Source organism: Sander vitreus, chromosome 8 (assembly GCF_031162955.1).
Source record: "Sander vitreus isolate 19-12246 chromosome 8, sanVit1, whole genome shotgun sequence".
Lineage (NCBI taxonomy): Eukaryota > Metazoa > Chordata > Actinopteri > Perciformes > Percidae > Sander > Sander vitreus.
Window position 1 is genome coordinate 15,480,600 of NC_135862.1, and position 27,909 is coordinate 15,508,508.

At 39.4% G+C, this 27,909-nt stretch overlaps 3 protein-coding genes across 3 annotated transcripts; 2 read left to right on the plus strand and 1 right to left on the minus strand.

The window, feature by feature from the left end:
- Positions 1-79: 79 nt before the first annotated feature.
- commd4 (COMM domain containing 4) lies at positions 80-4,041 on the minus strand. The gene is made up of 8 exons (XM_078257043.1): positions 3,960-4,041; positions 3,580-3,651; positions 3,419-3,484; positions 3,289-3,328; positions 2,641-2,760; positions 863-943; positions 565-741; positions 80-450 (listed from the first exon to the last, which is right to left on the minus strand). The coding sequence occupies exons 1-8, from the start codon at positions 3,960-3,962 to the stop codon at positions 410-412; spliced, it is 600 nt and encodes a 199-aa protein (XP_078113169.1). The 5' UTR covers positions 3,963-4,041; the 3' UTR covers positions 80-409.
- A 407-nt stretch (positions 4,042-4,448) lies between these two features.
- Positions 4,449-14,022, plus strand: sema7a (semaphorin 7A (JohnMiltonHagen blood group)). Its single transcript, XM_078257044.1, has 14 exons — positions 4,449-4,871; positions 5,150-5,289; positions 6,154-6,183; positions 6,307-6,402; positions 6,653-6,755; positions 7,775-7,885; positions 8,180-8,322; positions 8,954-9,132; positions 9,883-9,991; positions 10,526-10,721; positions 10,916-11,028; positions 11,670-11,812; positions 12,289-12,347; positions 12,439-14,022. Exons 1-14 carry the CDS (start codon positions 4,697-4,699, stop codon positions 12,867-12,869), a joined length of 2,028 nt encoding a protein of 675 aa, XP_078113170.1. The 5' UTR covers positions 4,449-4,696; the 3' UTR covers positions 12,870-14,022.
- Positions 14,023-24,256: 10,234 nt separating this feature from the next.
- islr2 (immunoglobulin superfamily containing leucine-rich repeat 2) lies at positions 24,257-27,427 on the plus strand. The gene is made up of 2 exons (XM_078257045.1): positions 24,257-24,505; positions 25,245-27,427. The coding sequence occupies exon 2, from the start codon at positions 25,254-25,256 to the stop codon at positions 27,390-27,392; it is 2,139 nt and encodes a 712-aa protein (XP_078113171.1). The 5' UTR covers positions 24,257-24,505; positions 25,245-25,253; the 3' UTR covers positions 27,393-27,427.
- The last annotated feature ends 482 nt before the right edge of the window (positions 27,428-27,909 follow it).

The window sequence follows — 27,909 nt, forward strand, 5'->3', positions numbered from 1 at the left end:
CACAACAGGAGCATAAGCCCAGCCCCAATGCATGTTGGGATATGTAGGCGTGGTGGAAACTAGCAAGGATACAAATATATCCGTGTTTCACATTTTATTGTCATTTTGTATGAACTTTATAAAGTTAAACACAAATTATGAACATAATTCAAATAAAAATGTGAATCAATATACAATATTTTACAAAAATGGTCCATTCAGTATTCTTGTTCAGTCTGGAAATATTTCTACCAATTATTACTAATGTGGTAGAAAAATACCACTAAATATCAGTCACTACAAAAAAGGACTAAGTCATTCACATGACCTTTGAGATGACTAAATATTAAAAAATTGTTCTGTACAAGATGTAAGTCTGGCTCTTTTGGTAGCCTTATCAGCATCATTTCTTTTTGGCTCGTGATCATCCTCATTGTAGTGCATTCATCCTAGTCTGGGCTTGTTTGAGCTCTGCAAAAACACACAGAGGAAATAATCATCACAACATAATCATGGCTAATAAAGCTGCTTGAAATGGAAGAACTTTGAGAAAAGAACGGCAATTTGACAGGATCTAGAACTGACCTGCAAGCAAGACTCTGAACTTGTCAGCGGAAACAGAAACAATAGTCGTCTCTGCGGAACCTGACTCTGCTCCTTGTGTCTGCAGTTTAAGCTGAATTATCGGTTCATTCACTTCCCTCAGCTCACTGGAGCTCAGAGTGTAGTCAATGCGCCATGACGCAGCCTCCAGTCTGCCCACTGCAATTTATTACAGGGCAGAATTGATGGAACTGCTCAGTCAGCAACCTCAGGACAGCTCTCATCATCAGTTATTTTTGTCTTCCTCTTTGAAAAGGACAAGATAGACAGAAATACTTACATCTCAGGCTTGTCTCTCTTAGTTTGCCTTGCAGCGCCGAGTGCTTGTCTTCATATGATTTGCAGAGCCCCGTTGTGTGTTCTAAAGCAATGGATGTGTTTGTGTGTAATTAATAGTAAAGTCAAGATTTATTTTAAGTGCATACTCATATAAAAGTGTTTTAACACACTATAGAGGGTTTTCAACGACGTCACGTTCTGGGCGGTAACCTGGATGCGCGGCCATATTGGAGGCATTCGGTGTAAACAACTGAATGGAGTAATGGAGTATTGTGCACTTTGGATACTTTAATACTTTATGTCTAAACAACAGAAAAGCTCATCAAAACTCATCCAAGATGCAAAGGCATATAGGGAAGGACTTGGACCACAAAAAAAGGCACGATATTTTGAGAAATTACAGTTTACTGGCGGTGCAGATCCCTACAAGTTGGCTCCCTCTTCTTGGATCCATGATGACCCGGTGATTCTTCCTTCAGTTGCATATCCCGATATAGTCAACTACCTGGTTTTCTCGCCGAGCCCATACACAGCGGAAGACCTTAAATCCTACAAAGGTTTGGAGGCTTATAACCAGATGGTGTGTGGATGGGTGAAGGAGACACAGTACCAAGTCATTAACGACCGTGTTGTGAAGGCCAAAGTAAATAACGCAATAACGTCTTTAATCAGCCTAACCTTAACTGTATGATATCATTGTGATACTCAAGGTGTAGTCAAGTGACTCTCAATAGTTTTTTTTTTTTCATTTCAAAGACCAAACAAGACAGATTTTTCCCTCATAGATCCTGGTTGAGCTTTGCCAACCACAAGCCCCTTCTTTCCTCTGATAACTTCTGGCATTCGTCTCCCTGGTTTTTAATAACCTTTGGAAGTCGATAATATTCCAAATGTTTTTCTCGGTCTGACCTATTGGTACAAACTAAAACACGACAATAATGAACCATTTTCCTTGACGCCGTTCAGGATCTACTTCAGCGCTTTGTTGTGATGCGGAGTACCTCCAATATGGCGACTTCGGGTCTGATGACGCGTCGTGAAAACCCTCTATTAGCAGAAATACTGTGACGGCAAATTAATACAGAAGTAACAGATCAAAAAGAGAAAAGAAGTAATAGCCAGAAAGTACTTGAAAAATAGTCAACCTCTATCAAATAAAGTTGGTTTAAAAAAAACGGACTCTTAAACTGGCAGAGAGTCGACTGCAATGGTTTTATACTGTCAATGCACCAAAGTCACAATGCATTACCCCACCCACCCCACTAAGCATTGTTCATTGTGCATGGACGGTGTCACCTTCAAGTGCCTTCTGATTGTTTTTTTTGTTTTTTTCATAATTTAGTTACACAATAGACAGTTATGCAATGCAGTGAGCTCCAATAACAACACAATAGACTAGATAGAGAATTTGGGACCTGTATGTTTCTAGGAGGACAATTGTTTGTGCACTATGAATTTTTAAATTTAGATTTTTCCATACTTGGACTCATATTCTGAGCACAGTTTAATATTTAAGTGTGCAAATCTTACTAATATATAAGTATAAGTCTGTATTCAGAGGCCCTTGATTGTCAAGGAGCCCTGGGTATGTGTCCCTGGCAGTTAATAACTAAGACATTTGTCAGATGTTTCTCCACCTTTGCTCTGCTTAAACAACCAGTCTGTCCTTACTCTTGGCAGAAATTAAAACATGGAAAGATGTCTGTGCATGTGTGACTACAGAGTATACAACATCATTATCATTTTTATACCAAACATGGGGAAGCCCAGTGGACAAACCTTTAGGCAGACCGAGCTGCTGCAGCTCACTGGACAGAGATTCGCTGTCAACATCATGCTTCGCTGCACTGGAGAAAATGAAGCTGAGCACTGCCACACTAGCTTTGATGTCTCCGCTCTCTGCAAGATGGATTGATGTCATGAATGCATGTCTTAACATTGAATGCAATGCAAGTAGGACTGTTATAGGCGTGTGTTTAAAGTGTATAAGTGAGATTTAAGTGCAGTACCAGGAGTAGCAAAATATAATTAAGTAGCCTACATTTACTCAAGTACTCTTCTTGTGATATTTTTTGCAGTACTGGTACTTTACTTTTTAATGCTGCCTTATACTACTATGTCACTACATTTCAGAGGCAAATACTCTGCATTACTTTCTACTCCACTACATTTGACAGCTTTAGTTACTAGTTAGATGAAGATTTTACACACACAACATATGATGATGCACTTTTATAGATTTAACTACCCAAGCATTGTTTAAGGTCAGTTTACACATATTCTACTAATACTTCTGTAATTTTAATTAAGACACGTTTTCTATTGCAGGCCCTTTATTTGTAATATATTTCTGTGGTGTTGTTACTTTAACTTTTGTTAAAAGTTAAACTAAAGTTTGTAACTATCTGCAGTATGTGGGAGACTTACCAAACTTTGCATCTGCAGTTAGCTTTGTAACCTTGTCATACTAAGATAAAAGAGAAGAAAGCTCTGATTAGTGTGAGTGAATTGTGAATATACAATTAAGTGATTATGTGGAAAGTGTTAGAACTCTTACATCAATGCCATCCCCGAGCAAATCCTTCAGCACTTGAGCACAGAGGAGTTTCATTTTGACACTTGACTGTTACATTAGTGGGGCAGAAAAACATAAGTATTCGTATAAAAACACTATAAACTGACCCTGAAAACTCTTTATTTACCTATATAATTACTCACGAGCTTCGCTAATGTGCTGATTTCGGCAAGTACCCAGTCTGGGCAGTCCAAATCTCCACAGAAACGGAATCGCTACAATAGACAAGACATCACATACTGTTTACTGCACTGTTACAACGTCAACCCTTCAACAAACTGTAACGCTAGCATATACATTAGCTAACGTTATCCATCATTAAACCATGGATGTATTACAAACGCTACCAACTAGCTTAGTCTGCTAGCTATCTAAAAGCCGGACTAAACCCAATAGTGTTAAGGTAAATAATAACCTAAAACACATATAAATCATGCAACTAAAATGTCCTTTAAACAAACTGGCTTCTAAAAGTTAAACAAGCAAACTACTGTGAAATAATACGATTATTAAACGTGTTTACCATGGCTGTCAGTCAGCTGACCAGCTACACACGGAAAAACTGAACAGGAAGTACTTCTTCTTCTGCTTCTACTTTTTTGTATGGCGGGTGGCAACCATCTTTTTGGAGCATTACCGCCACCATCTGGACTGGAGTGTGGATCGAGAGGCCAACCTACACTTTCTTAAATTCTTTTTACTGACCCAGTTATCTTCAAAAAAGAAAACAAAAAACGAAAACAAATTTCACCAGATCCTCTTAGCAGTAGCCTATATCCTGTACATTTAATGTCATCTGGTTTTCACCAAGTTGTGAAATCAATCTTTGTCTGGCTTTATGGTATAGGACAATACTTAATCACATGCTCTATGGTCTCTTGACTATTACAATATTCACAAATGGGGAAGGAATATTGTGCGCAATGGGAAAGGAAATATCAGTCAATGTGGAACTCCATCCATCCATCCATCTTCATCCGCTTATCCGGGGTCGGGTCGCGGTATTACTTAGACTATTTACTATTTTAACAGTTTTAAATGATGTAAAGTTTGTGATTTTTTCGTTTATTGGCCTACATATTTGTTCTATTTAATGCATATTTACAGGTATTGTTGTTTATGTCATCTAGTCTTAACTTTCATTGACAAATAAAAAACACCCCGCCCACTGATCGGTCCATTTGGGATGTGCGCGTCGGAAAGCGGAGCCGGCCGGAGTAAATTAAAGTAGAATAGATCCTGCAGAGGCTAGATAAGCACATGTCTGCTCTTTTACCAGGTCGTCATTCTGCGAACACGGAGATGGACATATTTACCCCTTTAAGGCGCAAAATGAAGCGATTTGTTTTCATTGTTTGGTTTGCTGTGGATTTTCAATTTGTCCTTAATTCCCCGACTCTTGGATTTAAAAATAATCCCAGACTTCTGAGCAAAGGTAACGTCCACCTGTCATTTATTCACCGCTACGACAGCAATTTTTTTAAATGTGTTCATGTAAAATCAATGTCTTGGTGTATGTTTAGAAAAGACAGTTACAGAGTTAATCCTGTCTTCAAATCCTGTTTGAACCCGCTAAAATAGTTCAGTTTAGATAACTGCGGTACAACTTTTGATGTCACTGCACGATACAGTAGACTGACCTTCTAATGCCGAGTCATATATAGCCTAGGCTATATATAAAATATGATAATGTGATGCTTCTCCTTTTCTCAGGTATAACCAATGATGTATTTGAATACCCGGTCTATCAGAACCACAGTGTGTTCTTCTATCATGATGACTATGAGGAGATGTATGTTGGAGGCACTGATTTTGTGTTGCAACTTGATGTGGATAACTATCATATTATAGAGGTGGGTGCTTATAGATTTTGAATTGATCTTTTCATTTTGTTTAGTGTTAATTTATCACCTGCTATACATGTACTTGTCTGTGTAGCCTATCTTTATCTAGTGGTTTATTGACGGGCTCCCAGCTTGATATCTGTGTGGTTCATGACGGTGGCAGTGGAGTTTGTGATGCAGCTGGGGTCCTAATTAGATGTTACTGTAGCAGATGGCTGCCACAGAGCTATTGTTTGCATACAGGAGTCTGTCTGGCAGTGCCTGCTGACAGATAGCTAAGGCTTTTCAAAGCCAGCTAACATGCATTTCAAGTCAGGAGAAGCTGCTTACTAACTGCTGCTGGTGAACTGCGTGTCACAAACAGACCTGGGTGACATACAAAAGTTTCTATATTATAATAATCCAGAAAAGTCAGAGACTGCAATAATTAATGAATAATTAGATAATGGTAGTTTTCTAAGAAAGAAGAGGAAAAGTGGTTTGGTTCTGACCATAAGACAGACATAGCCTAGATCTTCATTTCACTAATGGATACCAGTCTGTGGCAGGAACAGCTGGAGCTACTTAAGAAGACATTATCTTCTTCGACTTACCTTGAGTGTAAATGTTTTTGGCTGAGAAAGGATACGTGAGTAAGAACCTAAAGTGGGTTTCAGATTTTTTGTTTATATCTATCATCCAGCTATTTCAAACATGCCTTATCGGCAAAAACGCCCGTCTTTTAAGCAGAGCTTTAAGTTCAATATTCTTTTTAGGTCAATAAGTGATTAGGTAATGTTTGCAATGTTCATTTTTCTCCTATAATGTCTAATTTGAAACTATCCTCAAGTGAAAACTATGTTAATTTATCCACCAATTGATGTCCCCCTGCAGACATTTCTTCTGAAAACCCACTGCCAAGAGGTTAGTAACTAGAGAATTATGATTTTGTGATCAGAATTGACTTGCTAAATAATTGTTTTTTAAAATGAAAAACATGATCAGTTCTTTGTGATGACTTGGCAATAACAGTCTCTGTATTTGTAGGGCCAATGTGCAAATGTCATCACTGTGATCGAGAAGTTTCAGGACAGCCTGTTTGTCTGTGGAACAAATGGACACAAACCACAGTGTTGGAAGCTTGTGAGTGTTAATATGTGTTGATGTCACTCAGTCAGACATATTGCATTTATTGTGGCTAGTTTATTTTACTGGCAACATCAGGGCAAAGCTGAATAAAGCATGGAGCTTTTTGGTGTCACAGCTGTGGCTCTGATTAAACTTAAATTAGCACCCTGTCTGTAATTTCAGTAGGGTGTTGGATGGCTGGTGTTTTGATACTTTACCATCACAACTAACTTATCACAATATTCTGTTGACTTTCGTTCTACAGTTTTCTTCAGTGAACAACCAGTCTCATGAAATAGTGGAGAGCTATGAGGGGACTGGCATCTCTCCGTTTGTGTACACACATAACTCCATATGCCTCACAGTAGGTATGTTAAATATAGCTTGTACAACCATACAGTAGCCCATGTTTTTGAAGGTTTTAAACATGACTCAGGGTTGCAGACTTATGTAACCACATCAAGTCATGTGTAATAGAGCCAATAGAGTTGGCAAACCACTGCACTTCCACACTCAATTAAAACAATAACATCTTTGCTCGTTTTCATAGAATCCCTCATATAAAGCAGCATATTGGTGACTTAGGCTCAGGCGCTTAGGTGTTGTTTTTGATTCAGCTATGTCCTTGGAGCACCACTCTAAACAATTAGTTAGAAACTGTTTCTTCCAACTGAGGAATATTTCCAAATTAAGAACACTAGTGTCAAAGGGTGAGTTGGAGATGATCATTCATGCTTTCAATTCCTCTCGTTTAGATTACTGTAACAGTCTTTTTACCTGTTTGAGTAAGAAGGAGCTTTACCGTCTCCAGGCTGTTCAGAACTCTGCTGCAAGGCTTTTAACTCACATTAACAAAAGAGCATACATCACACCTGTTTTAGCATCACTTCACTGGTTACCAGTCCAGTATAGAATTCAATTTAAAATCCTAGTCCTTACTTTTAGAGCCCTGCACGGCCAAGTTCCTCCCTACATCTCTGATTTGATACAGCTTCATACTCCCACCCGTAGTCTGAGGTCGTTAGGTCAGAGGCTATTAGTGGTTCCCCACACTCAGTTTAAAACTTGAGGGGATTGATCATTCCAAGCAGTGGCTCCTAGGCTGTGGAATGTCTTGCCTCCCTTTCTGCGTTGTGTGAATTCTGTTGAATCTTTTAAAAAGCAATTGAAGACTGATATTCAAGCAGGCTTTTACTTAGTCGAGGGTTTTTTATGGTTGTTTGTTATGTTTTCTATTTGTATTTATATTTTCTTGTATTTTAATTTGTTGTATTGTATTACATTTTATTGTGAAGCACTTTGTGATTTTTATCTGTGAAAGGTGCTATACAAATTTACAAATACAAATAACTTTACTTTCTTACTTATGTCTCTCTGCTATTTTTAGAGGGGGATCTATATTCAGCAGCACCTTTGAATTCTGATGGAAGTTCATTACAATTCAGAAGAAAAGCTGGCAGCAGAACTAATGTCTGGATGTATGACAACTGGGTCTTAGGTGAGTAAATGACTGAAGTCCATTTATAATGTAGGATTAATACAACAGAGCAAATCAGCAAGAATAAATATTACTTTATCTTGTATGAAAATGATGCACCTGATTAGTATCAGTTTGTTCTGAGCGTGCTCAACTCCTTAACTCATTGTTCTGTCCACTCCCCAGGTCACTTTCATTATCTTTTGTTTTGGTCTCACATACCAAGCTTTTTGTTACAGGCCAATATGCCACATATTGTTGCTGACAGAGCACTGTACAGTGAAGCAGTTTGGTAAACATGTCCTCCTCTCACAGAGCCCATGTTCATCTCTGCGTCCTGGGTGAAGCGTAGGGAAGACCCTGACAACGAGAAAATCTACATATTTTTCCGTGAAAAGAACTCTGATCACAACCGGGAGGCTGACCCCTGGATATCGAGGGTTGCCAGAGTTTGTAAGGTATGCTGGACATTGAAGTGAACTTTCTCTGGAAAGCTCTCATCTTACTAGACTGCCTCAGCAAATTACCCAAAACCAATTCAGTCATATTTATGCTAGTATCGATATTCAAAACAAGATAGGAGATGGCAATGTGATCCTATTGTTTGGTTGGATGAAAGGACCAGCCTGGCCCTTGGAGCCTAAGAATGTGAAATATTGATGAAGGTTGTGTAATACGATCAAAAGCTCCAAAGGACCCACTAAATGGACCTTGAGGTGAGATTATTTTGTCAACTGTTGGTTCTAAGGTCTAGGATGAACTTTGAAACTATGACTGTACACGTGAATGTAAACAGATCAACCAAACAGAATAAAGTCTGTATTTTTTCATTCGGTTTATAAAGTAGTATAAAAAGCTGTCAGGCTTCCTCATCCTCTATTAACTAACCTGGCATGCTGCTGTGGTGAAATACAATCTTTTCAACACCCTTGTTATTTGACATCTGTGCAAAACCAAACAAAAGCTGTTAGGTGTTTTGTTCCAGGTATCATGGCCCATGTAACGACAGTCCTATCAAATAACCCTTGGTTCATGAATTTCAGTTTGCAAGAAAACTTCCCAGTGTGATTTATTGGTATCATTTTGCAGGTAGATGAAGGCGGATCAAAAAGATTCTTCCAAAACATGTGGACATCTTTCCTCAAAGCACGGCTTGTCTGTGGGTTTCCAGAGGAGTCGCTGTATTTCAACCGACTCCAAGACATTTATGTGATGCACGCTGAGGACTGGCATGACACAAGAGTCTATGCCCTTTTCACAAGCAGCTGGTTAGGCACTTTCCCTTCCTTTATTATCAGCAGCAGCTACGCAGCAACATGAGCAACACGCTGACCGGGTAACAGAGAAATTGAAAGCTATATATATATTGGCCACATGCAGATCTTGTTTAATGAGACATCATTTACTATTTCTACCCTCTTGTTCAAGGTTCCATTCATTAAGATTAGAGCCACACATAACTTGAATGCTCATTTCATTCCTTTTAGTCTCACATTAGGAGATGCACACATTTTCATTATTATACTTTGTGTACTTAAGAAGGTGTTCCAGAAATGTAGTCTTGCACTTCTATAAGGTTGGGGGACTTATGAAAGATACATATTTTAACATAGGATGCTCAAAAATAGCTATCCTGACTTTTAGTCCTTAAGTGGATCATGCTGAATGGCCAAGGGAGATGCCCTTCTATATCCCTGTATGCCTGATCTGGAAATTGAATATATATCTCTAAGTGTAATAGAGGGTTTGTCATTTATTCTGTCAGATACACAAAATGTACATCAATGTTCCATTTTGTGAGTACTGCACTGTAATTTAGTATTTGGTATGCTAACTTCAGTTAGCAATGTAAATACATTTTACTATTTTAATATTTATTCTCTTTAATTATATTTATTATTGTTTCTGAGTCTTCTACTTATCCCTTGCTGCTGCAACAGTGTGCATTTCCCCATTGTGGGATTAATAAAGGATTTAGAATTTTGAATCTTGAATGAGTTGTCTTATATCTCTTCTAGGAACTCCACAGCAGTGTGCATCTATTCAATTGGAATGATTGAAGAAATATTTGAGAACTCAACTTTCAAGGGCTACAACGAAGTCATTCCCAAACCAAGGCCAGGAACGGTAACATTTGTTTTGTTGCTATGTTGCTGTGTTGAGACTGAATAGTTCCTTGAAGGGTTTTATTTTTATGTCCAACCATCTCATTGCATCACTCACATTATTGTGGGACACATTATCACATTCCATGAGTAAGGTTGTAAGTTAAAAAAAAACACAGGCATGTTACATAAATGGGTGAAAATGTGGAAAATGTGTCTTTATCCCCATCAGCCTTGTAGTTGAGAATCTAGGCCCCACAAACATAGATTTGCAGAATTTCCTCTTGTTGTCTTGTTGCTATGTCTTGTAAACACATAGCAACAAGTCCTGTGCCTTCCATCTATGCAGTTTATAGCTTTTAGGAAATGTGTATCTGGTTTGTTTTTATACAACTTTAAATGCCTTCAGTTTTGTGTACTTGAAGATGTTAGAATTGCTTAACCTGTGTAAACAAACATTCAGTTTATGTTTCCATTTCCTCCAGTATACAAACTATTTTTTAGATAAAAACAAAAATAAATTTAAAAAAAAACTTAATGCCTATGTATTTTTCAGTGTGTAAAAAACAGCAGGACCCTGCCACTGGCCACTGTCAATATGGTGAAGGATTACCCAGAGATGACTGACTGGGTTCACTCTGTGCATTATAGAGCTCCATTTTATAGAAGCAGCAACAACTACACTAAGATAGCTGTGGACCGAGTCCAGGCAGCAGACCAGCGCATGTATAACATTCTGTTTCTGGCTACTGGTATGTTCTGGTTGGGAAAAAATACACTGTTCCTGGTCTTCCGTACTTATAGCTATTTATGCCTTGTGTGTTTCCTTGTTGATCCGGCTTGTAATCATGCATTGTCTGTAATCGCTGTGAGTTCAATGGGCTAAAAATACAATATCACTCCCAAAATAGCAACCCTTCAAAATGCTGCTGTGCTGTTTCAACAGATTCTGGAAAGATCCATAAAGTCTTAGAGGCTGGGTCAGAACCTTTCATCATCTCTGAAACGCAACTTTCCAGCCGTTCAGCCATACAATCAATGAAGCTGGACTCCAAAAAGGTATTTAAAATGACAGTTAAAATGCTATGCATTGTGCAGCGCAGTTGTGTTTTTGTCAGCCACTGCCCTTAGGTCAAAAATAATTTTTAACATGAAAATTACATTTTATATTTTAAAGCTGCACTAATCATTTTTTTTTTTATATTAACTGGATTAAATGACTGACTTTGCAGATTCCCTCAGCTTTATAGAGAGTTTTAGTATCTTATCATGACGTCCTGCAGCTTCACTGTTTTAGTTCAGTCTTACAGCTCTCATCAACCTCATTTCCAGCCGCAACAGGCAGCTATTTTCAGCATAAAAGTTCTAAAAAAACCAACTGTATGCTCCTGCCCAGCACCAAACAGCAGACAGACAAAATTAGCGATTAGTGAAGCATTTAGCAGCAGAGAGAGACAAGAATTTCCCTAATTAGTTGGTGGAGACCAAAACAGAGCTAAAAGGTAAAAGAACTTACATACCGGTGCATCAGAAACATAACTCCAAGTGCTTGCGTGCATCGTGTCTGCTGGGTGTGTATATTGCCGATTATTTTCTAACATGTTCCCCATAGCAACTTTATATGGTCATAATATGTCAGTGTTGTGTTTACAGCTTTTTGCACTGCACCCAAGGGTATGTTTCTGTCTTCCTTTGCTCAGAAAAGGTTAGTGGTGGGTTTTTCGGAGAAGATTTCTATCATGGATCTCCAGAAGTGTCAGGAGAACAAGTCCTGTGCAGATTGTGTTCTGGCCCGGGACCCGTACTGTGCCTGGACGACGTTTGGATGTACCCCAACTGTCCCGTAAGTGGAATGTGGACTGCACCAAGTTATTTTAGCAGACTTTTTTATACTGTGCAAAGAATTATCATATTACAGCCAACAATATTGAAATAGCTGCTCTCTGCATGTTCTTCTGAAGATCACATTTCTGCAAAAGATAAGAATAAATGTTGATGTGGCTGGGTTGGCTTAGTGGTAGAGCAGGTGCACATATACTGAGAGGTTTATACCTCGACGCAGAGGTCCAGGGTTTGAATCTGACCTGTGACAATTTCCTGCATGTCTTCCCCCTCTCTCTCCCCTTTCTCACCTAGCTGTCCTGTCAAATATTAAAGGCAGAAAAGCCCAAAAAATAATCTAAAAAAAAGATGAGAATTTATTTAAGAAAGTCAGCCTTATTTAAAAAAACAAAATGGATCACCGGGGCAACATCAAAGTAACTAATTTCTCTCAAAGAAATGCACTTGTTGAAAGATCTGTTTTGTTTTTGTTTTCAGTGGGGGCATTCAAAATATCATTGATGGGAACAGAACTGTGTGTCCTACATCAGTAGAAGGTAACTAATAATGACACTTATTCATACACACTTGCTAAGGCCTCAAAAGCTTTTCATTCCATCCCATTGTATCTTCTTTTTATTCTTGTAGAACAAAAACAAGTAAACCGGACCAAACGGGAGACGGCTCCACCATCACCAGTGGATTTGAAGACAGCTCACTCTGTCCCACTGGGTGTCTCTTTCTATCTGTCCTGTCCTATAGACTCTTATCACGCTGTTTACACCTGGGAGCATGGAGGCCAGAGCAGCCCTTGTCTGCAAATGCAGTCTAACTGCCTGCACCTCATCCCCAACATGGCACAAGAGAATTATGGCGGCTACAAGTGTATTTCCAAAGAGAAAGACTACACTAAAGTGCTGAAATCGTATCAGCTTATAGAGCAGATGATCCCAGATACAAATGAAAAAACTGACAGAAGCAATTCCTTTGGCAGAACAGCTGATGCATCAGCTGTGGTGCAGCAGAAAGCATGGATCACCCTTGGACTGGCTGTAACAGTGTTGGGGATTTTCAGATAGGTGCATCCACAAAAATGACTAGTTAAACTAGTAATACTAGTACTAATTCATCTAAGAAAAAATAACGCGTTAAAAAAAACCAACAGATTAATCCATTCCATATTGACATTTGACCCGGAGCCGTTCTAGCCACCATTTGACTGTAAAATGAAGGAGGGAGAAGAAAATGTGCTGCCTGGATCATTAATTGGAACATTTACTTGTAAAAATCTTCTTCCTGCCAACCCTGGCTACCGAAATCTGGTGCCACTGATATGTCTGCGCTTCTCTCTGATGCTCTGAAACAGACAATACCGGCAACACAAACACCACTGCACGTGACGCTAGTTAACACTATACTCGACAGCAGCTAACGTTAGCCTACCGCTAGCTAGTAGCTGGATTAAACCAAGCCCCCAGGAAGAGCGCCATGTCTAAAAGCCACCATGGCCTTAGCAGATAATGGTGGTACTGCACCCCATGGCCCAGAAAGACTTTTCACATAGACTTTGCATGGCGAAAGAAACGTCTATATTTCAGCGGATAATTTGTTTCGGGGTATATCAACTTACCAGCCCAAACAAGTAAAGGATCCTTGTTTAAAACGTCACGTTTTTAACATTTTTAACATTCACTGTGTTAAAATTCAAGTGAATCCAGAATTATTAAATTAGGCATTATGAACGCGCATAATGGGCGCGAGCAGAGCCGAGGGACTGCCCCCACCCGCGTCGCCTGCACTGCGCATGCTCATGACTGTTTTGAGTCCTGTAGCTGTAATAATCTAATGGATGTAGCTCCAGCAGCTAATGGCTGTAATTCACCATGTGTTCTATTAATACATCCATGGTATTATCTTATGATATATCCGAGGATGTATGCTGTAAAGCCTGTTACATGGATGTAACGTCATTAGCATTTCCCAAAACTGCCAGGGCTATCGGCTAGTAGCTAACATCAGCGGTAGCTAGCGTGGGAGAATGGTAACACTGTACATAGATAACATTACAGACATAGTGATTACATCGCCTTGGTTTTCTCAAAACATCCATTGTTTATTTTGATAAGCATTACTAATTAATACATGGCAAAGTGAAGTATTATAATGAACATTGTCGTTGACTGTTGATGTCTGACTGGCTATATACAATATGTATTTGAATTTTTATTTTTTATATATATATATATATATATATATATAAAAATATATATATATATATAAAAAAAAATATATATATATATATAAATAATTTATTATTTATTTTTTCTTTTTTTTAAATAGCATCGTACAGTCCCTTGAGGCTACAATCCATACTAGATTGTAGCCTCAACGGGATTGCATTTTACGATAAAAACTTGTAAATATCCAGGGCAGCCCTCTTTGTGTAAGGATATGTCTCCACCTATTTATGTAAGTGTTTTAAATTTTATATTATATATATATATATATATATATATATTTTTTTTAATATTATTTATATATATATATATATTTTTTTTTACATTTTCGCCGCTTATTTCGACATCCCATATTTTCTAATATAAAAAAACTTCGAAAACGGGTCATATTTGACCAGAGGACAACATGAGGGTTAATAATAATTGAATTGTGTTAAAATGTAAATATACATCAGTGTTGTTGAGCACTATTTTTGTGCGTTCTGATTTTTCCATGAAAAGTTTGAGACAAAAGTCAACTTTTTAATAACAAAAATGTTGGAGTACATGTAACTTGCAATGAGCATCAGTTGACATTGTTATTACACATTATGCATACAATTTCAACAGAAGGTTTTAATACATGCATGGATTTTTGAACTCATTGAGGTATAGGTTATTGTATATTGCACACAAGAATCCCAGATAAAATATTTTCATAGATGTCATGCAGCTGGAAGATAGGTGATAGATGATAACTGCACTCCCAAGGTTGGAGTTGTCCGTGAAAAAAATTTGTCTGTGAAGCAATTTAACAAAACAATGAGTGAAAGTTTCAGTATTAATCTTAAATTAAGATAATTAGTTTTAAAATAAGGAACATGTTTGTAAGTTAAATACAGTGTCACTATCACTCGACCTGGTTTAGTGGTTTATTGCAAAAGCTAAAAAAGCAGAATGCAGGTCAAGCTAAATAATGGAGCTAGTTAGGTAGCTAATGTTAATGTAATATCTTATATGTCCCTAAGAGCTGATGTGGGTTTAGGGTTTAACACTTATCTTACGATACATCTGAAGGCTGTATGCTGTAAAGCCTGTAGCATGGATGAGAGATAAAGTCATGGATGTATTAAGAGAAGCTCTGTTCACCAAACTGCAGGCTAACCTAGCTAGCTAGCTAGCTAGCTAGTAGACGACATAATAATTACATCTCCTTGGTTGTCTAAATACATCTATTGTTTATTTAGCTAAGCATGTAAACGATCAGGAACAGTGAAAACACAATGTTTAATGTTAGTGAATATTTTAGACAACGAAACGGCGAGTTCATGAGTTCGCTAGCTACGTTTACCGTGGATGTAAGAGACACGAGAGAGAAGCTCATCATGAACACGCATGTTGCTACCGGTTGCTACGACAACACAAATTGTTGCTAGTGCACATGTCCATCGTGAGCCAACCAGCGTTATGGGCCAACAATGTGGAAGAGCCGAGCTCCATGTTTGCTTTATGAGCTTTTGAGCCAAGGGGGTAAGCTTCTCCTCGGACCGCAAAACTCCTATGGCGCCATTTTGATGCTAATAAGCCATCACCTCCCGTTAGCATTCCATTGATTACCATTCATTTTGGCGCCACTTTGACAGCGAATAACTTCACATCTGAAGCGTTTAAAGACTCTATTTGTCCATTGTTTATTTCTAAAGAAACACGACAATGTATAAAAGGCTCCATTACCTTGTACCTCACGTTATGGCTCCGTAGCAGACGTTTTTGTAAAAATAGGCTAACGATTGTGTCATAACCACGCAACATACTGTCGCATAGTAGAGTTATTACCGTATAGTACAGGAGAAGCGCGCAGGCAGTTTCGTCTCACATTAGCTGTTTAAGTGTAATTACTAATGTTAACTAGCATTTTAGTTAGCAATAATTAGCCTGTGCCTATGTTATCTCCTTACATATACCTACGCTCTCCGTCTCTGCAATATTCGGAATGATTGAGATTTCTCTTGGCACAGCTACCAGAAGACTTACAACTTTCAGACACATTGCTCACAGCACATTTACGTTGTCTCTCTCAGTTGGAGGCTGCGCAGTAACGCTCAGCCATCACCGGAAAAGTGCTTCTAATGGCCTTCACTGGTCTCCATCCAGAGCAATAGGATCTGTTCATCAATCTGGTCCATTCTTATATACTGTCTATGTTTTGAGCACTCATTGGAATGTACGGGGCTTCCCGCCGAACACTGTATCCAGTTCTCTTAATACATCCATGGATTAAACACGGTTAAAATGCTGACAGCTAACGCTAAACGGTGTAAAGTGTGACTGTGTTTTACTGTAGAGGATTCAACACCGGTATGTAACAATCTGCAGCTGCCATTGGAGAAACAACACAGACGGTGCGTTCAATGAAACTGGTAAACTACAGTCTCGTGGTGCATTTGAAGTTATTGTAAATGTCCTTTTCCCATCTGGTGGTTGTTTTTGTCGTTCAACAGCAATTTACTAGTGAAATAAGTTGTTATACATTATTATTAAATCATTTAATTTTGACCATATGGCCTTAGCAATAAACAAGCCGTTCTTTAAATGTCACCAACTGTTGTTTAGTACCCTTTTTTTTCCTTTTCTTCCTTTCTTAAAAAGTATCGGTTCAGGCACCGTTAATTATGTATGCGATTAATTTTGATTAATTAATCACAGAGTATGTAATTAATTAGATTACATTTTTTTTAAATCGATTGACAGCCCTAATTTACTTTTATTTCCTAAGTTACACTCCTTTCTCTTTGAAAAGCTTTTCTGCTGTTCCAGATCTCATGTTTGAAAATGTAACATCAAAATCCCCAGCCCTTTGTCCTTGCCATTGCCATTGCTCTTAGGCCAGGATGCAGGCAGCATGAAAGGAAATCCACTTTAACACCAGCAGGACAAGCCTGCTGAGAACCTAACAGCTTATTTGTGCAAGCGGTCACACAGCTGTTTGGCAAAAAGCAGTTGGTCTGATGGAGGGATAAAGAAGGAATTCCTTTTAACAAGAGCTCAGTCCAAACCATACCTTTACAATGTTATGATCATGATTGCAAAAGCTTCAGGTCAGAGAGTACAGTACACAGTAAGTAGGTGTGATGGAGTAGTGCATGAACATGTTGAGGCCAGCTTTTTGATCTGTGGTCTATTAGGTCAGAAAAAGGTAAAGTTACTGTGTAAATTCCCTCAAGTGCACTGCTGACAGATTATTTGTTTTAGATTGTCATGGGAAGGGTGGAGGCAGCCAGGCACCCTCCCTGAATTTCCCGGTTGAAAAATAGCCACTTTGTTTAATTTCCACTTCAATGTTAACAAAAAAAGTACATTTGATTGAATAACACAACATATTTTTGCAATGACAAAGAGAAACACATCAATATTAGCTGCAGTGTAAGCGATGGAGATTAGTCCCACATTCCACTTGAAGCAGAACAGATTTGAGTTGGTTGTTGAAGGTGATAGTTTTGCATCTACACTGTGTGCTCACTTCTGACATTGAAGTTTTATATAAGCTACTTTTCCAGTCAGTTATTTATATTAAAGTGAGATTATGTAACTTTTGGCAAACAGTAGCCACTGTTGCCGAAGTCGACGTTGGAGGCAAAAAACACCATCAAGCCCAAGTAAGGGCGTAGCAGCAAATCCTGCATGTATCGAATTAAGCAGTGTTGTGTTTTATTGCTTACGGATTCAACTTACATAGTCTCAATTTAAACAAGAAATTATTCTTTAAAATGTTTAAAAAACGACTAAGCTAAATTTATTAAGTTAATAGCATTTTGACAAAATATTTTGTTTCATACTGGAGATTGTTATACATGCAAGCAACTATGTCCTTATAATTTCAAAAAAAGTAATATTTTGTATAATGATTATTTGAAAATTCTCCCTAAAAGTGTACAGTAAGTGCATAAAATTGATTTCCTGCTCATTCAAATAAAAAATAAAAAAGTGGAAAAAGGAGGAGTCGTTGTCACGTCTCTTTGAGCCACTCATAAGTGGTTTCAAGAATGTAGTTTATTCATCCTTAGTAGGTCATGCCTTCATCAGACATGGCACTCAGTAAACCATGTTCAGACTGGTCAGAGTACAGGCAACAACTAAAGATCTTTATCTTAATCTGTTTTATTCCTGGATCTAAAGTCTCAACCCTGCTAATGACAACAAAGGAGTACATCTTGCTTATACAAGGAAAGAAAATAAAACACAATTACCCATATCCCTACAGCCATCACTCCACAACCACCCATGTGGAAATCCTGCATTCATGTCCAGATTTTCTTTCAGATTAAGTAGTTTAAAAGCTTCGTTAGAATTATCCTGTTTATATTGCTGTCATCTAAAATGAACCTTACACATCTACATCACAGTCAAATCTGATTTTCAGATTTTGAATACTTCTAAATTTGCCACCTGACACAAAAATAATCTGGGATTTTTTTTTAGGGCTGTCAAAATAACGCGTTAAAAAAGAATAATGCAGATTAATCCATTCCATATTGACGTTTGACCCGGAGCCGTTCTAGCCACCATTGGACTGTAAAATGAAGGAGGGAGACGAGAATGTTCTGCCTGGATTATTAATTGGAACATTTACTTGTAAAAATCTTCTTCCTGCCAACCCTGGCTACCGAAATCTGGTGCCATTGATATGTCTGCGCTTCTCTCTGATGCTCTGAAACACAAACACCGCTGCACATGACGCTAGTTAACACTATACTCGACAGCATCTAACGTTAGCCTACCGCTAGCTAGTAGCTAGATTAAACACGGTTAAAATGCTGATAGCTAACGCTAAACGGTGTAAAGTGTGACTGTGTTTTACTTTAGAGGATTCAACACCGGGATGTAACAATCTGCAGCTGCCGTCGGAGAAACAACACAGACGGTGCATTCAATGAAACTGGTAAACTACAGTCTCATGGTGCATTTGAAGTTATTGTAAATGTCCTTTTCCCATCTGGTGGTTGTTTGTCATTCAACAGCAATTTACTAGTGAAATAAGTTAGTTATTGTTATACATTATTATTATTAATTAATTTCATTTTGACCATATGGCCTTAGCAATAAACAAGCCATTCTTTAATGTCACCAACTGTTGTTTAGTACCCTTTTTTTCTTTTCTTTTTTACTTAAAAAGTATCGGTTCAGGCACTGTTAATTATGTATGCGATTAATTTTGATTAATTAATCACAGAGTATGTAATTAATTAGATTACATTTTTTAATCGATTGAGGGCCCTAATTTTTTATGTTAGTGAGTTGAGAAGAAAAATCTGGAAGCACAGTCATCTAGGCGTACTAGCTCTCTTGTTTGTGACCAAACCCTGATGTTACTATGTTGGGTTGTCATCCTTGGGTTTCTTTCCACACAACAGTGACTTCACATATGAAGCAATATAAAATGTGTTGTACAAGGCTCCACCAATACCACCAATTATGTCACTTGTTTGCCATCTTAGGTTACAACAGACAATCAAGAAAGAGGCAGCTCTGTGTGAACTGTTTTGTTTTCCTAGCGGTGTAGTCATAGGCTGATTATGAGACTACACCACAAGGCTGTTGTTTAGCACTTCCTATTTGGATATCTCACAGAGTTGAAGGGCCCATACTGCATATAGTACTCATCCCTTGTAAAGTCCTATTGATAAAACTGAGGGGAGCATGACTAGAGATGATTCACCAACTAGACTGTAATGTGTCTTGATGTCAGGTCACTTAAGCCGGAGCTGACCGCACCTGCCCTAACAGCTCAGACCTTCCTGTGGTTACGTGACTGTTGTTGGCTGCTGAGAAGGGTTACTCACAGTTCATGTGGACATGTCAAACATTTTTTCATGATATGTCTATGGTGTCTACAGGAGCCATTGTTTGAGCCACCCTGTCCAGACCATCTCTGCTCAAGCCAATTTTAAAAGTGCCAACATCTCTTAACTGTCGTAACTGCAGCTCTGAGTCTGGATGGAGCCAAACTGCAGTCTAAACTGAGATATGGTGACCCTCTGGTCTCTGCTGTGCTCTGATATGAGCCCAAGTAGGCCTTGATCCCCAGAGGATTTGGACCATGGTTTACAGTTCCACATTTTCCTGTTGTCTCAGGAAAAAGAATGTCTGGCAAAAGACCAAAGTAAAAGGAAATCATGGAACAAAAAAAACAAACTTTTTTCTCTAAGCAAGAAAACAGTAAAACAGAAAAGGTTCATGGCTGGAACCCCACCGAGGATTAAAAAAACTGTACTCCATGTTCCAGTGTACAACATAATACAGAAAATTAACATCTACAACATGAGTTTTAATACGGTATAATTTACTACAAGTACAAGCATTATACAGAATGTGTCTGTAATAACAGTCTGACACGGAGGAGGTCACTGTTTAACAGAACTGACTATCAAACCCCAACACACATGCGTGGCCTTGTGAGTCGAGCGCAGATCAGTCCCTCCAGAAAACACGATTATGCAATCTCATAATTCAATGCATAAATCAGCCAAAGTCTGCATATTTATGCGGGGGCCGCATTTTTTCAAATACGCCGCACTTTTGCCACGTAAATTGCCGGTTTCCGTGCAAAATATGCGGGGCTTGCATGATTTCGTAATCCCTGCATTTTCGTTGCAAAAAGTCAAATATATCTTAGCAGAAAGTTGAAAAAGGTTGCGTTTACTTCACACAAGAGCAGCCATTTTCCCCTGTTGCCATGGGAACATCAAAAAGCTGCAAACCCCGCGATGAAGCCATGATGAAACCGCAGTTTTTGCAAGTTCCCGCAATTTCATCGCATAAAATTGCATAAATATCCTGTATATTCCATCGCATTTTTTTAAGAAAAACGTGCCACATAATCAAGGATTTTTGCCCGCAACAGTCACAAAAAAGAACTCTGCATTTTTCTGGAAGGACTGGCAGATGTGAGTTGCGCATGCATCACTTTGCGACGAGAGCAGATGTGAGTTGGTGATGATGATGAGTAGCCTATAAGATACTAAAGAGAGACTTCTGTAATGGCAACACAGTAAAAATGGACCTACAACGAAGTTCGTTCAATGCTAGCTACAAGTTAGCAATCAAACACCACGAAGGCTGTTACTTGTGTGGCCGGGTTGGGTCAGTGGGTAGAGCAGGCACACATATATTTAGACGCAGAGGTCCAGGGTTGAACTCCAACCTGTGACGATTTCCTGCATGTCTTCCCCCCCCCTCTCTCACCTGTCCTGTCCATTAAAGGCAGAAAACCCCCCAAAAAATAATCTTTAAAAAAAACAAAGGCTGTTACTTGAATGGCATTTTGAGCTAACTGTCACGATCTGTTAGTAGGTAAGTAGCAAGGCTTGGACCCAAATGCAGTTCAGTTCCAAGTAGAGAATTTATTAACAAAAGGACTACAACAAAAGGTGTCCAGAAACTGGCACAGCAAAAACGAGTTCCAAAAAATCTCAGAGAAAACTAAAATAATCAAAAAACCCAGGGATTACAGCGACAAGGAATGCAGCAACAGGAAAAAGCAACCCACCCACAAAACCCTAAACAGCACACAACAGCAAACAGAATGAACAATGATCCGACAAGACACAAAGACAGAACAGGAACTAAATACACCAGGTAATGAACACTAACAAGGGACAGGTGATCCAACAGGTGGAACAAATCAGGGTGGGGCAGAACAATCAAAAAAGGCGGGAAAGGCAAGGGAGACAAGACAGACTACAAAATAAAACAGGAAACAGAACATAACAGAAAAACAAGACTACCACAATAAGACGGAACAAAATACCAAAACCCTGACACTAACGTTAGCAATCAAACAATCATAGATAGCTAAAACGTTTTTGAAATGATTTCCATCTTCTGTTATTGTATGTAGAGAAAACTTTATTATTTTATGGATTTCACAAATTTCAGTATGACACGTTATGCCGTAAACCGTTTAAATCTGAGCACGACTAAGCCTCTCAAAATCTGACGAAAATCTTTTAAACTGACCTTTGTCGATCTGAAATGAAGATTTAGATTCAGCAACTGCATGGCTTATTTCTCGCTTAAAATGTTTTCAGAAACACGTTTCGGTGAACTATTGACCCTTTGCAAACACGTCACACGACCATGTGACAGCGCCATGACGGACGGTGGAAGCACAGGCTAAACAGTAGTAGACGAGCGGAAAGTTTCATAGTTTCAATCAGTTTGAAATACATAACACTAAGTAAACTATATTTATGGCTTTATATAGTTTCTTCTATTGAACAACAAGTTGTCTGGCAGTTATCGGTCGAGGTAGGCCATCTGGTAGGTGCTCACAAAGAGCAGTATTTGGAGAAGTTGGCCGTTAGACTAGAAAAATCCAAAATCCGGAAGCAGCAGCCAGATCCATGTAACGCGTTTGTCCAATCAGCTGCCGGTTTTCATTTTTTGGGCGACAATACAGATTAGCGCCACCTGCTGTTATGGAGACGTATTATGTCCCGTCGCTTTGGTGTGTTCCCAGGCACTTTTTTGACCAACTCGGGGAGACTGATCAGTTCAACTGCCTTTTCTGCCGAGGGTCAGCCGTCTGGTTGGTGTGTAACTGCCAAGTTTTAAAAGATAGGGTCACATTTTTTCAGATCTGTCTTAAAACCATACTCACATGCCCATTTATACATTTAAACTGTGTTAACTTGTTGTAATCATTCCTCCCTTTAATTCCAAAGTTGATTAATATGCTGTAATATGTTGATGGTCTTTCGTGGACAAACCTACTGGATCTTGTGCAATAATTACATTTATTCTAGAGTAATACATAATCTTATTGTAGTGCAAAGTTACATTATATTTACTTATTTATTCATAAAATAATATAAATGATTTTGCATTATTTTAGAGCATGTTGTTGGCTGTGGATGTTTGTTTGCTGAAGTTGTTTTGTTGTGTTTTTCCTGTGTCTTTTTATTGCACTGAGCACATCTCATTGTATTCTATATAATGACAATAAAGGATTTATATTCTTATATGAGGCTTCAGCCGTCAAACCAGTGAGTTTCTTCCAAAAATGATTGTGATGGTGATAAGAATACACCAGAAGACACTTCAGAGGTTTCTTGTCGAATGCCACACAAGTTTACACTTGTGTGTGTGTGTTCTATATCAGGGAGTAACAGAAATATCACAACAATGAATCACAATGTAACACACAATGAACAGTCATTAGTTACACTGAAGTCCTAAACTTTGTCCACGGGGTTTATAATACAACATCAGATATAATGATCTAATTGAAAATTGGGCCGCCCAGCTATGAATTAAGAAAGCTAAACATGAACTATAGACTATGAAAATTAAGGACCGCAACCATGTCTAAAGGCAGGGTGTGAGTCTTTAGATCCATGAAATATTCTCTTAGTAATTAAATAGTGTACATTTAGGCCTATGCATGGCCAAGTGGTCTGTTTGAACTGACGGAGTTCATACTGCAGAACACCAGACGATGGCAGTATTTGAGCAGCAAACAAGTCTCTTCAGATACTAACACTAATTCAAATGACTGAAACATTAAGGAACAATTATGACTAATGATGTTTATTCAAAAAATAGGCTTAAAGTAAAAATCGACCACATACTGTAGGCTACATTTAAAACAAACCAGCGGATTACATGTGCGCGTTTGATATATATTTCCGTTTCAAAAGATTAAGAATAACACATTTGTGATTTACCATTAAGCGGCTTCTATTAGCTTCTTATTCCACTTCCGGTTGTAACACATTCACTAAATCTTCCAAATCAATTTAAGCGTCACATAACAATGAAATGCCATCAAATTATCTGCACATGTGGTTCAAGATTTTGGGTATTTTCTCTTGTTGGACTCCTCTGAATTCAGCCTTTGGTCTTTTTGTTTTGGTTTTGTTGTTGTTGTTGTTTTGGGTTTTTTTATATTAAAGACAATTTCTTAATGCAGCAGTGCTGGAAATTGTGTCTGTAGGCTGTCGCAGGACAACTTCATTTAAAATCTAAGTGCGTTTGGAAACTCTTGTCTAAGTCCTTTAATTAAAGAATACTGCAGCCAAACCGAATGAGGTCAAAGATTAGGCTTGGGTCGGGGTAGTAAATTAAACATCAGGTCCTAAATTATGAATTTTCTTTGAGGGTGGAGGACCCGGAGCGTCTGTATCTTTAATAGTGAGGAGAGAGATGGGAGAGGCTGCGCGTTCACGGTTCCTTTTCTCGCTTCCCGGCGTCGGGAACGCGCAGTGGATCCCACACTCGCTGGAGGAAAAAAGCGCCTTCGGACCGCAACAGCGACTCACCGGGAAAAATGTTCCCTCCACGGCCCTTTATCAACGCTGTCGATGTCTGCAAAAGTCATGTGAAAGGATCCGCAACCTAAGAGGACTCGATTTTTGTTCGACCATTAAACTTGTTTCAGAGGATTGGAAACTTCAGGAAGAGATTAATAAGACACAGGAATTGAAGTTAACATTGGACAGGTAAGACGATTCAGTAGTTAATGGGGCAGTTACTATAGACGTAAAAGATGAAAAAAGAAGCATCCAGATCTAAGATAAGGTGAAAAAACATCGCCCTGTGGGCAACTCCGATGAATCACAAGGGCATCTGTTCATGAGTGCAAAAAACTATAGTCTCTATGTAAACTGATAATGGCAATATTGCAATTCATCTCTTGCTAAAAGTATAGTGTTTTTAATTAGCTGCAAAAATCAAAGGTCTGATCACCTTAATGCGCCAGTTATTCCGCACCGGATTGTGGAAACGCGCTAAAAGCACGAGACCACCTGACTCTGAAATTGCTTAAAATATGACACACAGCATAGGCTATGTGTATATTTGCTTTTGTTTATGTGTACGGCTGTCTAAAACTCCTTCAAAAAAATCGATGTCGTTTTTGTGTAGTGCATATGGTTGAAGTGCCATACGAAACAAAAGGAAAATGTGCTGATTCTTTAAACCAGATTGCATGACAGCACAGCAGCAGTACTCATCTGGGATGTTTTTGTTTTTTAATGAGTTTGTCATGCAATTTTAAGCTGCATTAAAGAACTTTGATTCCCCTTGAAAAGCGTAGCCTACTCAGTAAAACATGTCTAAACGGATGTAAGATGTAACAGCTTCCACAGTGCATTTCCACTGGTATAATGGACATAATGTTATGTGAATGTCTGATAAAAATTGGACCTTGGGCTGATGTCTGGTAATTGATGCTTGCAGGTGCAGAAAATGGCGAGACAGCTCCTGCAGCTCCTTGTCCTGTGGACTACTGTGGTTGGCATTGTGCAGTGCTGTCCAGAGCTCTGCAGCTGCCAGGATAAATTTGCCCACCAGTTTGCTGATTGTGCTTACAAAGACCTGCTGGTAGTACCTGTGGGTCTCCCCTCCAATGTTACCACCGTGAGCCTTTCTGCCAATAAGATCAAATTTCTGAAAAGTAAAAGCTTCATCAATATCACACAGGTCACCTCTCTCTGGCTGGCCCACAATGAGATAGTTACTATAGAAGCAGACACCTTGGCCCCCCTGATCCATCTCCGCAACCTGGACATCAGCTACAACAAAATTGTGAACTTTCCATGGGAGGATCTGCACAACCTCACAGCCCTGCAGCTCCTGAAAATGAACAACAATGAGATGGTGAACCTTCCAAAGGACGCCTTTGCCACTCTGAAAGACCTGAGGTCGCTGCGCATCAACAACAACAAGTTTACCACCATTGTGCAGGGTACCTTCAGTGCTCTCTCCTCCATGTCCCACCTTCAGATTTTTAACAACCCCTTCATATGCTCCTGCAGCCTGGAGTGGCTGAGAGATTGGATCACGACAACCAAGATTTCTGTCCCCGAGCCAAATTCCATTTTATGTGATGCCCCTGAACACCTGAACGGCACAATGGTTACAGCGATTCCCAAACTGGACTGTAAGGCCCCTACTGTCACAATTACCTATCAGCCCAACATTGAAAACACAGAGCTCTATGAGGGTTTGACGGTCATTTTAAATTGTGAGACAAAAGGGAGCCCCACACCACAGGTCATTTGGGAGGTGACTGCAGGAAATCAGAATTATCTGTTCCCCTTGCCCTCCACTGGAGAGATAAATGATGTGCCAATTAATGATAAAACAACCAACAATCGATTCCTCGTCTTTAGAAACGGCACTCTCATCATCCCTCAATTGAGTAAAAAGGAAGATGGAAATTACAGCTGCTCTGCGGTGAATGATTTAGGTAAGGCAGAGAGCAATGTTAAAGTGGAAATGGCAGCCACCCAAAAACATGGCAGCAACTCAAAGCCCGATTTTACGGTGGACAAGATCCGTCCATCCGTTAAAAAGCCTGCAGAGCCCAAGATTTCCAAAAACAATGTGATCAACTGGACCAAGCCTGACGAAAAGACAAAGGGCAGTCCTGAAGATTCATTGGACAAAAGTGTCGGCACGGGGCAGGACGGCGGCGTTACAAAGAACCCCACCTTTGCGAGCAAGTGTGGCGTGAGAGAAAGCACTGAACACATCTCCAACCACGCCTTCAACCTGAGCTTGGATGACCTGAAGCAGTACACTTTTGATTTTGGTGTTATTGCATTAGAAGTATCAGAGACGGAGGCCAAAGTGCAGCTGAATCCGCTGCAGCTTCCCAGCAGCAAATCTAACCTTCATCTCAGTCACACTGAAAACCACGAAACAGTGAATAAAGAGGCCATTGGTCTGTTCCAGTCCTCATCCAGTAAGGCCACCCTGGACATGCTCTACCTCTGTGTAAATACAGGTAATGGACACTCCATGGTTCAGTGGTCCAATATAGAGGAGGGTGTTAATGCTTACCGCTTCCATGGTTTACAGCCTGGCACCAATTACACACTTTGTCTCACCTATGGAGGGCAGGACTGCCAAGTCCAAGTAGTCTTCACAACTAGGAAGAAAATCCCCTCCCTGCTTATCATCGTGATTGTCAGCATTTTCCTATTGGGTCTGGCCACTGTTCCCTTACTGGGGGCCACCTGCTGCCATTTGTTATACAAGTACCATGGGAAGACCTACAAGCTGATCATGAAGGCTCAGAATCCGGATCAGATGGAGAAACAAATGACTGGAGACTTTGATCGCAGGGCGTCTTTTGTGGAATCAGAGAAAACCTTCGACCCCAGCGAATTAGGCGAGGGGGAGGGAGATGCCGAGGGAGAGGAAGGAGACGGAGAGGCTGAGGGGAGCGTGGTGACAGAGTCCATCCCCGGATCCTCATCCAAAACCAACCAGGAGGAGTTTGAAATGGGCTCGGAGTACAGTGACAGATTACCGCTGGGAGCAGAGGCAGTCAACATCTCGGAGGAGATCAACGGCAACTACAAGCAGCCAAGCCGCTGAGCTCCTCTGACGTCTGCGAGTAGGCTACTGTACTTACTTTTAAGTAGCCTACATTCAAGCAGGTAACTCAATCACCATTACTTCACGTGAACAAGGTTGGCTTCTCATAAAAACAAAGGTGGATCTTTTAATTTTCTTTACCTCAGAAAGTACTCCGTCAATCACTTGAGATTGTGAATTGATTCATGTGACATTTGTAGTCTACTGTAAGGTTAAAATAAGCAACATAAGTATACAATGCAAGCACAGTTTTCTACAGTTTTATAAGAGCTCAAAACTGTCAGGAAAGCAGCAAAATGTTCCCTTTCTGCAGGACAGACACAGATATGGGCACAAATTGAGCAAACGGCGATGCGCGGAGCTCGCCGGAGTTTTGCGTAATTGAAGGCAAAAAACTAACTATATGAAAAAGAAATCACCGTTTTGGAGAGAACAAAAAAGCAAACAAAAAGTGCCATATGTTTTAAAGTCATTTAAAACAAACTTACATCAGGGACCAATTGCTCTTAACTGTGTA